This window comes from Cupressus sempervirens, chromosome 4 (assembly GCF_028749045.1).
Source record: "Cupressus sempervirens isolate cs-2001-9-10 chromosome 4, ASM2874904v1, whole genome shotgun sequence".
Taxonomy (NCBI): Eukaryota; Viridiplantae; Streptophyta; class Pinopsida; order Cupressales; family Cupressaceae; genus Cupressus; species Cupressus sempervirens.
Window position 1 is genome coordinate 202,540,389 of NC_143121.1, and position 19,041 is coordinate 202,559,429.

The 19,041-nt window shown below is 38.0% G+C and overlaps 1 protein-coding gene across 1 annotated transcript in view; it reads left to right on the forward strand.

Moving 5' to 3' along the window:
* The first annotated feature begins 2,578 nt into the window (after positions 1-2,578).
* LOC149560687 (uncharacterized) overlaps positions 2,579-19,041 on the forward strand; it is a 77,034-nt gene continuing 60,571 nt past the window's right edge. The window contains exons 1-3 of the mRNA XM_089827665.1: positions 2,579-2,833; positions 2,955-3,032; positions 3,115-3,177. Coding sequence (XP_089683791.1) covers positions 2,579-2,833; positions 2,955-3,032; positions 3,115-3,177 — 396 coding nt within the window. The remainder of the gene's footprint in view (positions 2,834-2,954; positions 3,033-3,114; positions 3,178-19,041) is intronic.

Genomic DNA, 19,041 nt, shown 5'->3' on the forward strand with positions numbered 1-19,041 from the left:
ACCTAGTTTTGGCTATTGTAGAGAAAGAAGAGAAGGCAATGCTTGAATTACAAACTAAGTATGAAAAAGTTTTGGAGTCTTATAATAAAGAAGTTCAAAAAAGAATTGAACTTGAAAGTAAAATAATAGGATAGTCCTCCAGGCCAAGGATTGCATATCCTCACCCTTTAGTGGAGCCTTTTAAATCCACTTGTCTCCCCCCACAAAGACCACAATATTATATAGCTGAAGATTTTGAGGAAGAGAAGAGCAAATTTTGGGCTTTACATGTAGAGATAAATGTGCAATATGAAGATAAATAGGGAAAGGATCTCATGTATATGGCTGATAAAATTGTATGGCCATTGTTTTGTGGTCAATTAGCAAGAACAATAAATATATGGGATGAAATAAAGGCAAGTGATGAGGCCTTGAAGCCTATTGTAAATAAGTGGGATAAGAGGAGAAAAGAAATCACATTCTTGTGTTTTTTTGTCATCGGGTCATCACATGACCATATTGAAAAAACCTATGATATTGTTGATGATCTTCCAGAATTCAATGATAAAAGAGTTCAACTACAAAGAAGAATAGTTGGCTCCTTGGACAAGTACCAAAGCCAAAAATTTGATTTATTCCCATGTTCTTTTGATAGAAAGAATAAATTGAAAAATAAAGATGAATGGGCTAAAGAATTAGATGATTTATTTTGTCTAAGAATGAATAAAATCATCAATGAAATAGGACATGGATGGTGGGCCAGCACAATAGAAGAAATGGTGAAAGCCCAAATATTCTTTGATTCTTTGACACAAGATTTTGCTAGTATTGACAAGGAGGATGAATATGTTATCAAGAAGCAACAAGATATTCTACATTTTAACTAGCTAGATGAGACACTTTTTGACAAGTGGATGGTAGATATTGCTTCTGATGAATAGTTGGAAGGAGCAGAAGGGTATGTGCAGGATCATGGTGTGCCAAAAAGTGGCGATGTGAAAAAAAAGAGTTTGAAGACGCCTAAAAGCACTTCAAAATCCGCTCTGACTTTTTTTTACCTATCCAGGAACCAAACCTGGAAGGTTAAGCCGAGCCTTATCAGATATTCGATATCATATCAGACATCCGATTTTAAATCCAATATTCGACTAATAATTAAAATCATATAATAGTATGATATATTATTTAATATTATTATTATTGATATAAAATAATAATAATAATATTAAATAATATATCATACTATTATATTATAATAATAATATTATTATAATAATTATTATACTATAATAATAATATTATAATAACATATTATATTATAATAATATAATATAATAATAAAAAGTAATATCTTATAATGTAATATATAATAAAAAGGTATAATATATTATAAATTATAATAATATAGTATAATAATAATATTTTATATTATAATATATAGTAAATTAATATAATAAATATAAAATATAATATATATGTTATATTATATATATTATAATATCGGATATCTGATATAATATCGGATATCCGATACCTGTGCATGGATTAAACACAAAATCACAGACCCGCGGCCCTTATTTTCACGCGAATTTGGGCCAGTCAGATTGGATATCAGATAATAAATAGGATATCAGATAGCAAATTGGATATCAGATATCAGGTATGTTCCCCCCCCCTCCCCCCCCCCCCCCCCCTGACTCATTTTTAACCTAAATTTAATAGATTTTAACAAGATTTTGTTTGTTTTAGTTGAATCTAGGGTTTTTTTGACAAAAATGGTTAAAATTTAAATTTTTTTTTAATATATATTACGTTTTGCAATTCAATAGGAATGGCTGATCAAAATGATGACACTGAGGCAGGGAATAATATTCCTCGCAACACACCACCAAACGATCCAGTATCCCCACAAAACCATCCACCAAATGATCCTCTACCTCCTCAAAACCCTCCTCGAATCGAGGATTTGATAAATGAAAATCTCACTGAGTTGAGAGCTTTGCATAGAACATACAATAATGTACCTGCACTGGCTCCTATGTTATCCACATTAAACACCATAGTGGATAACATTGAAACTCTTACAAACCAACAAAATGCCACTCTTCGTTGGCGTGATGAAATGCACTAGATGTTTGATGATGGTTTGGATTATGATGAGGTCGCGGCCCTCAACATAAACAAAGACGATTTGGCAAGCCTTTTTGCTAACCCAAAAACGGGTATACCAGTTGACCCAAAAAAAACCAAACTATCGATTAAATGGTGCACAAATGACGCCATACGTGCAAATTTTTGGGACCGTTGGTGGATGGTCTTTGATATCCCTCCACATGGAAATTTAGACATACCATTTTATTTCCTTAAAAAATTATATGCAGAATTTGTGTTGAAACTTAAAGTGAACTATTGGAGCATGAATCCCAACATGGGCTTAGGACTAGGAGCTCCTCAGGATAGACCCTCTTCCCAGCGGAAGAAACTTGGCACTTTTGTCGCCCCCCCTGATATATCCCCCCCTCCTTGAGTGCAGCATCTAGATATTATGGAAGAGGCTAGCTCTCAGACCATCAGAGCCATTCATAGGCTGAGTAGCCTAATGATATCTCAGGCTAGGTCAGTCTTGCCTCCTCGTGTTGATGATGTTGGTGCCAGTTCATCATCGGCTAGCTCATCACACGTTTGTGTGCCTCACACTTGCATTACATGCAAGAATATTTGCCTGGGTCCCATAGGTGATCTTCCTGAGTATCATTTTGTATTAGACGAGGATACACCAGACGCACGTGTAGAGGCTACAGACCCTGATGCGAGAGAGGAGGGGAATGTAGAGGCATGGACTCCTTCGGTGTCGGTACGTGTATACATTTTTTTGTTATGACATATGTGATTTAAAGTTAATTTTTATAATAGAGTAATTTTAATTTTTAAGCCATACTAACTTTTACATGTATGTGATCTTCATTCATGTTTAGTTGATGACCGAGGAGGAGCTCAGACAGATAGATGATGCTACACTCTCGGCCATTTCATTTGGCCTTGAGACATCTACGGTACATTATGTTATGTTTGCATTTCTTTTTTCTATTTGATATTGTAGCATATATGGTTGCTAATCTTTCTTTTATCTTGCAGATACCACCTGCCCCAGGGGGACAAAGTGCGGGGGGTGAGCCAGCATGCATTGACAAAGGAAAGGTAATTAGATGTTTTCTAATTGATTAAATATTGATGCATTCTTGTAAAATGTTTGTGGTAATCTCATTTAATTAAATTATTTATTGTATATACGGTGTGGCTACTGGTGATGAGCTTGTACAAATTCAGCGTCCTAGATCATCAGGGATTTTCATTCGCACAAAGAGCCCCATTGTATGTATAAGTATCATTTATTTTTTATTTTTTTAATTGATGCAAAGGAAAGTATTATTGTTGTTCTATACAATTGCTATGATTTTTTCCGTACCAATAATGATTCATGTCTTGCATATGTTCATTACAACTTAAATAGGCTTATATGCACCTGTCCAACCGACCAAGTTGGTTACAAAGGTTTATTTAATCAAACAAATACCAAATTACTACTTTCCCTCCAAAACTAATATGACCATTTGAATTTGAAATTCAAATTTCAAACTATAGTTTTTATGCATTCCCTAACTTTCTAAACTGTTCCATTGACTCAAAATTGGTCATATGGATTTATTAAATGCAACTAAGTAAATTTCCAGAAAATTGAAGTTTTTATTATTTTTTCTCCAAACCACCGTACACTCTGATCTCCCCCTTTCAATTGAGATCACATATGACATATATAAAGGTCTACATGACCATTGGAACAACCATATAGGCGTTCCCAACCATAAAACAAACAAACAACCACTTTTTGCTAATACTGTTTAGACTCTAAATACCCTATTCTAAGGCCTTTTGGTCCCATGGAGTCACTTGGTTTATAACCACACCAAAATGCTTGTGGGCCTTACATGTGCCTTTATTAAAAAACATAGACCAACTTGTAAAATATGGACCAAACCTTTATTCCAACTTCCTAATCTACTTGAATCGTCGCTTTCATGGAGTGGCAAGGTGTCCAGCAACAGAGATACTTGTTCCCCCTTGCCACATAGGTTAGGTGCCCTGCACCACCTTTCCTCTCTCTCATTCTGAACACTAGTCCACCAAGTGAGTGATGTTCCTCTCAGTCTTGTTGTTGCTACTTTTACCTTCTTATTTTCCTCTATGTCTTCAAGATCAAAGTAGTTCTCAAGGGCCTCTATCCACCCTAGCACTTCTTCACTATCCATTTTACCCTGGTATATTGGAAAATCAATATGGTTCTTCCCACCATTACCTTGTACTGCCTTAATGATTCTCATAAATCTCCTTTCTTCAGGATCATCTATTGTCTCATGCTCTTGCCTTGCATTACCAACCTCTTATTCTTCATGGTTCTCTCCATGATTTCTTCCTCTAACCTCTTCTCCTCTAGGTTCTTGCCTTTCCTTTTCTAAGGATTCTATCCTTGCAATAAGCTTCAGCCTCTCTCTTCTCATTTGTCTTTCTTCCCTCACTCTAGATGCTTCAAGTTCTCTCCTCTCTCTTTTCTCTTTTGCCAACTCTTCTCTCAATTCTTCAAGTTCTCTAGCCATTTGATTTTTAGGAGGCATTTTCACAACAATTTTTCTTCCTTCCCAAGGGCCAACTCACTGATTCTATTTCTTTCCTCACAAAGAAATCTCTGGACACCACTTATGTACCTTTCAACTCTGGGACACACAAGGAGGAATTAGACACACCAAGGCTTCAACAAAGGGACCAACACACTAAGGATTTTCAAGATTATAGGTCTTGGTCACACTCCTAAACACCCAAACTTCAAAACCCTCCTTAAAATGGCTTAAAAACTAGGGCCTACTTGTTCAAATCCCAAAACTCAATTCTAGAACATTTTGACTTGTCTAATGACAAGATATGATCATGACAACCTACATGAACCTATCAAAAGACACATCTACCATATGAAATCCTAAAATCCTATCTCATGCCCAATTACAACTTTCTTCCACATATGAGTCCAACATTATAACTTTGTATGCTTACTTGAGCCATAATTGGTGCAAGGATTGCCCAATTGACTTCAAGAGATGTTCCATGACCTCTGTAATGCCTTGGATCTTCAATGTTCCCCTGATGAGCATGGGATGCTCTTGCATCACTTATCTTCATAAATAAATTCAAAACTAATTTCTGTGATATTAGCAACTACTATTTTGTATCTCATAGGAGACTCCTAGTGCACATGAGGTTCGATGGGACAGTTATGTAGATTTGATGATGCGGCCACTCACTCTTGAGGAGGAGCCTACAGTAGTAAGTTGTAGTTTGAATTCATGATTAAATATGTTATAAATTTAGCATGCTATGAATTATAATGTTATAGTTTAAATTGTAGATTCATCTGAAAAAGGTATTTGAACATATATAGCCCACAATCACAAAGGTACCAGCATTGCCAAGGGCATACGAGAGGAATCCTGACCGGCGTAGGAGGTCGAAGAGAGAGGTATTTATTATGAAATTTTGATAGTATTAATCTCCAATACAGAAAAGATCATTATGCATTTGAGTAATTCAATGTTACATACATAGAATCATATAAATTTAGTAGTCTAACTTTGGGTTTTCCTTTTTTGTTTATGTAGGAGGCATCCGATCCACCTAGTGCAGCGAAGAGGCTGCATTTTGATCATCCACCAGCACCCTAGGATAGTATAGTTTCTGTAGGATGCATCATGAGACATTTTGAGATGGCATATGCCACATTGTATATAGAAACATTGATATTATACACATTCTGATGGCAGGATCAGCCACATTTTGTATATGGATCTATGTATTTTGATATATATATATTTGAGTACTTTGTCTATGGATACATGATCTGTGATATATATTTGTGTAAATTTTTTTCTATAGATACATGTATTTTGATATATATTTTTATCATTTACGTGCACAATGATATAAATATTAATTTAGTATCTAGTATTGTTCAATTTATCGTGGATCATGTGTCATGCCCTAAATTTTACTAGTAAAAACACAACAATTTTTTTTTTTTTTTTAGCTTATGAAGTAGCATAAGAAATTACATATTGTAAAACAAGGTTATCATTGAATAGGAGTTCAAGACTCATGTGAATAGTGTGAAGGTGTTAACATTTTAGTCATAGGTGGTTTTCAAATAGATTTGATGACAGTCTAGTTCAACTTAGCGTCATGAGTCAAACGAGCAAGTTCAAGATACAACACTCATAAATTAGTGAGGTAATTCATATCCTAACAAGCCTCTGATACTAATATTCTATTAGGGTCTGTCAGTTGTATCATATGGACTAGGTTGTGATTCTAGCATGTAAGGGAAGGGGATCGGAATTACTTATTATCCTCATTACCAATGTACACACATTCATTAATCATTACAATATATATTAATGTGACAATTAGTATATTACTATATCCTCATTATCTATCAACATTTCTTCCTCACCAAATTATTGAGTACACAACAAGATTGTAAGCAATCTACTAAGTTTTAAATTTATACAATCAATGGTATCACATAACATCTATGGATTGTTATTATCAACTAGTCATTTACAATACCACAAGGAGAAAACTTTCTTTCACATTTTCAAATGATAACAATGATGTCAAAGAAAATCTGTGACTCGTACCAATTCTTTCATAACAATATAAACTCCAAATGAAACATGCATATACAACCTTATCAATATTTTCTTCTACACGTACATTAGGTAACAATGATACAATATCCTTCTATCACAATGGGGCAACATAAGGGAACTTTTCAAAATCATAAGGAAAATGGACATTGAAAGATATGGACAATGACTAGCATGAACATTGTCCAACATGATCGTTGAGAACATGAACAAGCTGGTGAATCCTCCTTCACAAATGAGGGCACAATGTCAAGTTTTCTCATCCAACATCAATCTGCAAGATGATCATTCCAAGCCATTTCCATTGTTCCCTTGGACACAAATCTGCATATGCAACACAACAAAATAACAAGGACCATGGGTGCTTTCCACCCAACCATAGGCCTCAAAGAGACCACCCCCATGCTAGGGAACAAGGCCCAAACTGGGATACACATAAAATCTTTCAATGCATAAACATTACATTTCAAACTTGAACAATTTCCCCCCAAGACTATTTCACAATGGTTTCACAGATGGAACCATAAACATAGGCTGAAGGTGTGTTCTAAAATGGAGACTTGCCATACCAAACCATATTTGCAATAAACAATTTTCATGCCCTCTCGGGGCTATCATAATTCACCAAATTTCATGCCCTCTCGGGGCTATCATAAATGAACCATTTAATGCCCTCTCGGGGCCTCCACATTTCCTCCTCCAAACCCACTACCATCAGCTGTAACTCCTCAAACTTCCTTTCTACACCATACTTTCCTTATCACCCCCAAAAAGATATGAAATGTTATGGCATACAATGGAGCCCATACTCCAAGGTTCTCAATACATTTTTTGAACCCAACTTAAGCCCTTCACCCTGGACTTCTCTTCCCTTCCCACAAGGGTGAGTGTAAGTCCCAATCCCATAACAATACTCAAGCACAAAACAAGAAAACAAAACCAAGTAGAAATAAAACAAGAAATTTTGGCAAACACCCCACTAGTTTGGCCAAGACCCTCTAATAAAGCCTTCCCACTAACTTATTTTAGAAAAAACACTAAGCCACTCCATCCTTACGAACTTGTCTCCTCTAACGGTTCATCGATAGCCCTCACGAGCTCTGAGTTATGACCCTCGAAGGATCGACCTCAAAATGCACTTAGAGCACCTTGAAGACTCCTCGGTACGGGGTGGCCGCAAATGATGGATGGTCTTCGTGGCTAGAACAAAGGTGTGACTAGGGTTCACCGGCTCATTTGGAGCTAATGGGACTGACGATTCGATGCCAAGATTAGCAGTTTCAAAGTTATGTTGTGGTGCACCTATGAACTGAGGTACACTGCGAGTTTTGGTATCGAGCGAGATCGTTGTGCTGAATCAAAATGGAATGTGATCTCTCAAAAATGAGATAGGTTATTTTAGGCCTCAGGATCACCATCTTGTAGCATTTGACAGTTCGTTGATAGCCCTCACGAGCTCTGAGTTATGACCCTTGAAGGATCGACCTCAAAATGCACTTAGAGCACCTTGAAGACTCCTTGGTTCGGGGTGGCCGCAAATGATGGATGGTCTTTGTGGCCATAACAAGTGTCTAACTAGGCTTCAAACACCCATCTCGAGCTAATGGCACTGACAATTTGATGCCAAGATCAGCGGTTTCAAAGTTACGTTGTGGTGCACTTATGAACTGAGGCACACTGCGAGTTTTCGCATCAAACGAGATCGCTGTGCTGAATCCAAACGGAATGTGATCTCTCAAAAATGAGACAAGTTATTTTAGGCCTTAGGATTGCCATCCTGTAGCATTTGACAGTTCATCGATAGCCCTCATGAGCTCTGAGTTATGACCCTTGAAAGATCGACCTCAAAATGCACTTAGAGCACCTTGGAGACTCCTCAGTACGGGGTGGCCGCAAATGATGGATGGTCTTCGTGGCTAGAACAAGGGTGTGAATAGGGTTCACCCACCCATCCAGAGCTAATGGCACTGACGATTCGATGCCAAGATCAATAGTTTCAAAGTTACGTTGTGGTGCACCTATGAACTGAGCCACACTGCGAGTTTTGGCATCGAGCGAGATTGCTGTGCTGAATCCAAACGGAATGTGATCTCTTGAAAATGAGATAGGTTATTTTAGGCCTCAAGATCATCATCCTATAGCATTTGATAGTTCATCAATAGTCCTCACGAGCTCTGAGTTATGACCCTTCAAAGATCGACCTCCAAATGCACTTAGAGCACCTTGGAGACTCCTCGGTACGGGGTGGCCGCAAATGATGGATGATTGTTTGAAGACTACTCCATGTGTCACTATCTTTCTTGGAAAAAAAATTGCTTTTGAATATCAAGCTTGCAATATTATCAATTATTGTCAAACTTTTTCAACCAAGTCAAAATGTCAAATGCAAATATTTGTTTGCATTTTTTGCTAAGGGGAGTTTCATAAATTGACTTTGATTTTCTATGTCTCTAGTGCTTGAACATACTTAAAATGGCTCTTTGGTCTTAGAGCTATTGGTATTTTCTAACTTCATGGTCTATGATATGCATACTAAGAATTTCTTTCACTAAATGGTTTCCTTGATCTATTGACTACACTTAAATTTGTTCACTTGTCATCTCTCTTTCTATATGTTCAATACAAAGAGCTAGAAGAGACAAATAATATTTCTTACCTTCATCTCTCTAAGCACATGATAGAAATCAATTCTAAACTTGAGAAAAGGTTAGAGGAGAATATTGCATTCTTAAATTAATCTCCCTTAAGACCTTTACATACACACGGGGCATTCTTAAATTAATCTCCATGGAAGAAAATTTTGTAAAACTAAAGATTCCATAGTGTTGAAACATAAAATCCAAGATCTCATTTATGATGGGATTGTTGATACCTCTAATGACTCATCCACTCATAGCCTTCATATCCAACTTCATATCATGTCAGTATGCATGTGCTATCTTTCTTATTGGCTTTAATTGCTTATCCTACATGCTATCTTCTTTCATGGATTTTATGGCTTATCCCAAATGTGTTTCATACAACTTTTCAATATGAAAGTCTTTCAAAACATTATACAATATTATGACTCTTTATGCTTTCAAATGCTATGATTGGTTGTAAAATGGAAGAAATCAAGTATTCTAATTGTTCATTCATACTTTATGGATTTTTCTTATTTGATTAGTTTGATAAAAATAGTTTTAATAATCATAATGTCAACTTTATGTCAAATAAGGAAAAAATCAAATTTATAATAAGATATCCACATGCAATTATCTTTCATATAGTTATAAATGCTCTTAACATTGTCGTTATAGCCTTGTATCACATGCAAATATGATTTGGAAGAACTTGTTCAATATCTTCCTCTTATAATTCCTTACAAAGAACCTACCAAAATACAAAAACCATATACAAAAAACTACACATTTTACATCATAATACATCATAAATTTTAAAAATTCTCCCCAATACCACCCCCCTCCAACTCTTCATGATGTACCTACATTCCAATATCATACAAAAATTAGTAACTTATTATATTAAACAAGATAATCATCAATTCATTAAATCATTATGAAGAAAATAACACAAGTATATATACCTAGTCAAGTATTCCAATAGGGTCCTCTCTCTATTTTAGGGTCTCCAACAAGGCTTCATGATCAACATTAGCAATAGTAAAAAGTTCTTTTACTTTTGATCTTCCTTGATGCTTCAATAGCTTTACATTTGTTGCTATAATAAGATGCGAATATATGAGAATTACTTTGTGCTTCTGATAGTCTTCGAATGCAGGAATTCTGTTCCTTCTAAGCATGTATGTCCGCAGCCATGTTCCAGCAACAACAACTGAACTAGTAGGATACCTGAATCCATCATCATCTGTGATCGGTTGTGCAAGTTTTTGTTTTCCTCTTACACAATGTGCTAACCAATAATCAGATTTCTCATCATTCCCCTGTGGTGCAGCCAATGCAAAGACATGTCCTGGATGAAGTAGATCTAATAGATGATTATGCTCAAGTGAACTTTCCATGTCATCATTTTTGATAGAGGGTATGATAGACAATCGAGTAAGATAATGCGGAGCCCATGTGTCCACCCACTCACTTGACTCACAGTGATCCCAATCACACTGAAAACAAGTACGACAAAAACAAGCTAGTTGTCATGTCCAACTGGTCCATGTAATAGAATTAGAGCTCCAAAATGAATGCATTTTTGATGAGTCTGTCACTGTAGCACAATCTGATCTATCACCTATGGACCCTTCCTCAACCAACCAAAAGAACCTACGTACCACTGAATTAAGAGTCCCCCCCTATGATAATGCTAAACTACACCAATCAACAATGCTACGAGCATCAAGAAGCTCTGTTGTTGAAATCTTTAGTTGCTCCTTAACTAGAGCTCTCTTCACACATGCCCCTGCTCCATCATGTTCCCCTTTTCCATGGCCGGACTCAAAAAAACTCCAAATATGAGGCACCCCTCTCTCTACGTGCATCCTACACAACCAATAAAACATGCGAGCATTCTTGAATTGACCTGTACAGTTATCTGACCAAATGATATGTCTATCCATAGCAATTGCATGCTCGTGTAAGAAATAAAAAAAATTCTCGAAACAATGTTGCACAAACTCGTGAGAGTGAGATCTATCATCACTCATATAAAAATGATACTCTCTAATAATCTTTCAATTATCTTCTGCACTATCAGGGGCATGTCTATATGTTATGTGAACAAAAATTGCAATCTGAATAGAGTTGTAATACTGAGATTGTGTCTCATTTTGAGGTTGCAATGTGTAGTTCTCAGCAAAATCAACAACTGATATAATAGTGCCAATGGGAAAAGTCTCCTTACATGTTCTAAATTGTTGATCCAACCACTGAGACCTGTGACTATGTCTTGCATACTTGTAAAAAATATTTGCCTTGAAATCTGAAATAAAAATAGCCACATTGATATCTTTTCCAACCAATTCACATCGAGAGCTCTCATTCCAAGTCTTCAATGTGTATTTCACCATTTCATAGACCCTTTTTTTCACTATTTTCTTTCCAAAATCTTGTTCACACCCCTCATGGAAACATGTGTCAAACTTGGATAAGCCACCACATTCTGAACACTTCTCATTTAAGAAAGCATTTTTATAAAAGGAACAACCATCAACTCTACGACATAAGAGTTGATCTAACAAGTCTCTTGATAATTTTGGAAGCCCACTAGCCCCACAATCCTCCAACATTTCTTTACTATGAAAAGTAGAACAGATGGAGCATAATAGTTCATGGTGCATAGAAAACTCAACATGATATTTGCAACAACATTTATTTTGAATTTTGAGTGGCACACAATAAAATGGCTTCAAAGATTCAAAAGCCCTTTGTGATATATGAACACTTGGATGACTCTCTCTAAATTGTTTGAACAACATAGTTTGACATTCCTACAAATAGTGTTTAGGATGTGGCGTGCGTTCTCTAATGCCAATTCTCAACTTTAAGACATCTTTAGCATTGGGTGATACTCGTGAGTTAGAGTGCCAAAATTGTATAATTTCTTCCTTCACATCGTCGGATAGCTTTTTATCAAAACGTGGAAGTCTCCCACCAAATGCACATGTTTCATTTTGAAGAGGATCATCAATTTTCTCTCGTTGACTAAGTGCTCTTCTCAAAGTAGTACGATTTAAATTCAAATCAATACAAGTTTGTCTCATATATCTACCTTTTCTCAAATCATGACTTACCAAAGAGGTTGTAATAACCCTTCGAGCAGCTCTATTATCCTTCTCTCTGCTATTTTTCCCAACTCTATTGAGAGCACTGAAAAGATTCTTCACAATAATGGCATTTCTTTCCAACTTTTTATTGACATGAATTTTCAATTTGGAAAGCATAGGTCTCATCTTTTGCATCTTTAATAAGTGCGTGAAAAGCTGACATTGCTCTACCACTGTCTTGTTGCCGAAAAACATCTGATATAGTCTTGAAGCCCATAACCAAATGGTTCTTTCTGATTTTTTTCCTTCCAAACTAGTCATAATCGTTTCATCAATTTCAATTATCCATTTTGGTGTTTTAGAACCTTCATGTCGATTATAATTAGGAGATATGTAAGGTTCTTGTGCATTAAGTTCCTATGCATTGTCATCTTCGACATGGTCAATTATGCAATTTGGATTATGACTTGGTGGCATTTCTTCTTCAAAATTTCCAATCTCTACATTTTCAATTTCCGCATTATTATTTTCAATAGGTACATTTTCATTCCCCAACTGTACATTTTCATTATCTGACTCTATGATTTCACCTTCTATTAATTCATCGTCAACTTGATTGATATTTAGCATACCTTGTCTTTTTTTTTAGTGTTTCATTTTGTCCTTTTCCCTATATGTTGCAATGTCTTCATTGGATATCTTCTTTTTACGTTTATTCTTTCGATGACTGCTGCTCCCCATTCAGATGACAAATTTGAACACCTAAGGTTATATTTTCGAATTTTTTTCGATTGGTTGGGCCCCAAAACACGACTTTTTACAAATCCCGTGAAAAAAGAGGTAAAAAAGTAATGTTGTCAGGTCTGTAGGGACAGTCAAATATTTGAAATTGATGCCAGTATAATCGGATATCCGATATAGGAAAAGGACTTTTGGGGGGAAAACTTGCTAAGGTTTCCCTCCTTTGCCATAATAATATTAATATTATGAAAATATTTGTAGGCAAACAACTTTAATTTATAACTAAGTTAATAGTATATTAGTATTATTATAAAATATCAATAATATTAATATAAAATAGTATTAATATACCTATAGTATCAATATTATTATTATACCTATAATAGTATTAATATTATTAATATAGATATAATAGTGTAAATATATAGTGTTTATTTATATTAAGCTACAATATATAGTATTAAAATATATTATTATTATAGCTATAATAATATTAATATTTAGTGTTTATTTATATTATAATTATTATCCTAAAATAGTATAAATAGTATATCCTAAAATATTACGTTATATATACTGAAATATTATGTTATTATATAGATATATTAATAACATATATATTAATATAATAATATTTATAATATATATTATATTTAATAAAAATATTACATTGTTATATATATATATATTATATTATTATACATATTAATATAATAATATATAATACAAAGAGGGTGGTCATTTAATGGGTCAAAGGGGGTCATAGGTCACCCTATGACCCCCTTTGACCCATATGAACGACTCAACTATGTCCCTAGGGGTCCTAGGACCCCTAGGGACATACACCATCATTTAATGGATCAAAGGGGGTCATAGGTCACCCTATGACCCCCTTTGACTCATATGAATGATTCAAATATGTCCCTAGGGGTCCTAGGACCCCTAGGGACATATGTCATCATTTAATGGGTCAAAGAAGGTCATAGGTCACCCTATGACCCCCTTTGACCCATATTACCACATTCAAATATGTCCCTTGGGGTCCAAGGACCCTTAGGGACATATGTCATCGTTTAATGTGTCAAAGAGGGTCATAAGTCACCCTATGACCCCCTTTGACCCATAATACCCATTCGAATATGTCCCTAGGGGTGCTAGGACCCCTAGAGACATATGTTATCGTTTAATGGGTCAAAGGGGGTCATAGGTCACCCTATGACCCCCTTTGACCCATATTACCCATTCAAATATTTCCCTAGGGGTCCTAGGACCCCTAGTGAAATATCTCATTGTTTAATGGGTCAGAGGGTCATAGGTCACCCTATGACCCCCTTTCACCCATATTACCCATTCGAATATGTCCCTATGGGTCCTAGGACCTCTAGAGACATATATCATCGTTTAATGGGTCAAAGCGGGTCATAGGTCACCCTATGACCCCCTTTGACCCATATTACCCATTCGAATATGACCCTAGGGGTCCTAGGACCCTTAGAGACATATATCGTTGTTTAATGGGTCAAGAGGGTCACAGGTCACCCTATGACCGCCTTTGACTCATATGTACGATTCAAATATGTCCCTAGGGGTACTTCGACCCCTAGAGACATATGTCATCATTTAAACCTATGACCCCATTTGACCCATATTACCCATTTGAATATGTCCCTAGGGGTCCTACCCCTAGGAACATATGTCATTGTTTAATGCATCAAAGGGGGTCATAGGTCACCCTATGACCCCCTTTGACTCATGTGAACGATTCAAATATGTCCCTAGGGGTCCTAGGAACCCTAGGAACATATGTTGTTGTTTAATGGGTCAAAGGGGGTCATAGGTCACCCTATGACCCCCTTTGACCCATATGAATGATTGGAATATGTCCCTAGGGTCCTAGGACACCTAGGGACATATGTCATCATTTAATGGGTCAAAAGGGGTTATAGGTCACCCTATGACCCCATTTGACCCATATTACCTATTCGAATATGTCCCTTGGGGTCTGAGGACCCTTAGAAACATATGTCGTCATTTAATGAGTCAAAGAGGGTCATAGGTCAGCCTATGACCCCCTTTGACCCATAATACCCATTCGAATATGTCCCTATGGGTCCTAGGACCCCTAGAGACATATATCATTGTTTAATGGGTCAAAGGGACCTGTGACCCCCTTTGACCCATATTACCCATTCGAATATTTCCCTAGGGGTCCTAGGACCCCTAGCGACATATCTAGTCATTTAATGGGTCAGAGACGGTCATAGGTCACCCTATGACCCCCTTTGACTCATATTACCTATTTGAATATGTCCCTAGGGGTCGTAGGACCCCTAGAGACATATATCATCGTTTAATGGGTCAAAGAGGGACATAGGTCACCCTATGACCCCCTTTGACCCATATATACGATTTGAATATGTCCCTAAGGGTCCTAGAACCCCTAGAGACATATGTTGTCATTTAAAGGGTCAAAGAGGGTCATAGGTTACCCTATGACCCCATTTGACCCATATTACCCATTCGAATATGTCCCTAGAGGTCTTAGGACCCCTAGGGACATACGTCGTCGTTTAATGCATCAAAGGGGGTCATAGGTCACCCTATGACCCCCTTTGACTCATATGAACGATTCAAATATGTCCCTAGGGGTCCTAGGACCCCTAGGGACATATGTTGTGGTTTAATGGGTCAAAGGGGGTCATAGTTCACCCTATGACCCCCTTTGACCCATATGAACGATTGTAATATGTCCCTAGGGTCCTAGGACCACTTAGGACATATGTCGTCGTTTAATGGGTCAAAGAGGGTCACAATTCACCCTATGACCCCATTTGACCTATATTACCCATTCGATAATGTCCTTTGGGGTCCGACGACCCCTAACGACATATGTCATCATGTAATGTGTCAAAGAGTGTCATAGGTCACCCTATGACCCCCTTTGACAAATATTACCCATTCGAATATGTCCCTAGGGGTCCTAGGACCCATAGAGACATATATCATCGTTTAATGGGTCAAAGAGGGTCATAGGTCACCCTATGCCCCCCTTTGACCCATATTACCCATTCGAATATGTCCCTTGGGGACCAAGGACCCTTAGGGACATATGTCATCGTTTAATGGGTCAAAGAGGGTCATAGCTCACCCTATGACCCCCTTTGACCCATAATACCAATTTGAATATGTCCCTAGAGACATTTGTTGTCGTTTAATGGGTCAAAGGGGGTCATAGGTCACCCTATGACCCCCTTTGACCCATATTACCCATTCGAATATGTCCCTAGGGGTCCCAGGACCCCTAGCGACATATCTCATTGTTTAATGGGTCAGAGAGGGTCATAGGTCACCCTATGACCTCCTTTGACCCATATTACCTATTCGAATATGTCCCTAAGGGTCCTAGGACCCCTAGAGACATATATCATCATTTAATGGGTCAAAGAGGGTCATAGGACCCCCTTTGACCCATATTACCCATTCGAATATGTCCCTAGGGGTCCTAGGACCCCTAGAGACATATATCATTGTTTAATGGGTCAAGAGGGTCATAGGTCACCCTATGACCCCCTTTGACCCATATGTATGATTCGAATATGTCCCTAGGGGTCCTTGGACCTCTAGAGACATATGTCATCATTTAACGGGTCAAAGAGGGTCACAGGTTACCCTATGACCCCATTTGACCCATATTACCCATTCGAATATGTCCCTAGGGGTCCTACCCGTAGGAACATATGTCGTCATTTAATGCATAAAAGGGGGTCATATGTCACCCTATGACCCTCTTTGACTCATATGAATGATTCAAATATGTCCCTAGGGGTCCAAGCAACTCTAGGGACATATGTTGTTGTTTAATGGGTCAAAGGGGGTCATAGGTCACCCTATGACGCCCATTGACCCATATAAACGATTGGAATATGTCCCTAGGGTCATAGGACCCCTAGGGACATATATCGTCGTTTAATGGGTCAAAGAGGGTCATAGGTCACTCTATGACCCCATTTGACCCATATTACCCATTCGAATATGTCCCTTGGGGTCCGAGGACCCTTAGGGACATATGTCGTCGTTTAATGGGTCAAAAAGGGTCATAGGTCACCCTATGACCCCCTTTGACCCATAATACCCATTCGAATATGTCCCTAGGGGTCATAGGACCCCTAGAGACATATATCGTTGTTTAATGGGTCAAAGGGACCTATGACCCCCTTTGACCCATATTACCCATTCGAATATGTCCCTAGGGGTCCTAGGACCCCTAGCGACATATCTCGTCGTTTAATGGGTCAGAGAGGGTCATAGGTCACCCTATGACCCCCTTTGACCCATATTACCTATTCAAATATATCCCTAGGGGTCCTAGGACCCCTAGAGACATATATCATCGTTTAATGGGTCAAAGAGGGTCATAAGTCACCCTAAGACCCGATTTGACCCATATGTACGATTCGAATATGTCCCTAAGAGTCGTAGGACCCCTAGAGACATATGTCATCATTTAAAGGGTCAAAGAGGGTCATAGGTTACCTTATTACCCCATTTGACCCATATTACCCATTCGAAAATGTCCTTAAGAGTCCTACGACCCCTAGGGACATATGTCATCCTTTAATGCATCAAAGGGGGTCATAGGTCACCCTATGACTCCCTTTGACTCATATGAACGATTCAAATATGTCGCTAGGGGTCCTAGGACCCCTAGGGACATATATTGTCATTTAATGGGTCAAAGGGGGTCATAGGTCACCCTATGACCCCCTTTGACCCGTATGAACGATTGAAATATGTCCTTAGGGTCCTAGGACCACTTGGGACATATGTCATCGTTTAATGGGTCAAAGAGGGTCATAGTTCACCCTATGACCCCATTTGACCCATATTACCCATTCGATAATGTCCCTTGGGGTCCGAGGACCCCTAGGGACATATGTTGTCATGTAATGGGTCAAAGAGTGTCATAGGTCACCCTATGACCCCCTTTGACCCATATTACCCATTCGAATATGTCCCTAGGGGTCTTAGCACCCATAGAGACCTATATCATCGTTTAATGGGTCAAAGAGGGTCATAGGTCACCCTATGACCCCTTTTGACCCATATTACCCATACGAATATGTCCCTAGGGGTTCTAGGACCCATAGAGACATATATCGTCGTTTAATGGGTCAAGAGGGTCATAGGGCTATGACCCCCTTTGACCCATATGTACGATTCAAATATGTGCCTAGGGGTCCTAGGACCCCTAGAGACATATGTCATCATTTAAAGGGTCAAAGAGTGTCATAGGTTGCCCTATGACCCAATTTGACCCATATTACCCATTCGAATATGTCCCTAGGTGTCCTAGGACCCCTAGGGACATATGTTGTCCTTTAATGCATCAAAGGGGGTCATAGGTCAACCTATGACCCCCTTTCACGCATTTGAACGGTTCAAATATGTCCCTAGGGGTCCTAGGACCCCTAGGGACATATGTTGTCGTTTAATGGGTCAAAGGGGGTCATAGGTCACCCTATGACCCCCTTTGACCAATATGAACAATTAGAATATGTCCTTAGGGTCCTAGGACCCCTAGGGACATATGTCATCAGTTAATGGGTCAAAGAGGGTCATAGGTCACCCTATGACCCCAGTTGACCTATATTACCCATTCGAATAAGTCCCTTGGGGTTCAAATACCCCTAGGGACATATGTCATCGTTTAATGGGTCAAAGAGGATCATAGGTCACCCTATGACCCCCTTTGACCCATATTACCCATTCGAATATGTCCCTAGGGGTCCTAGGACCCCTAGAGACATATATCATCGTTTAATGCATCAAGAGGGTCATAGGTCACCCTATGACCCC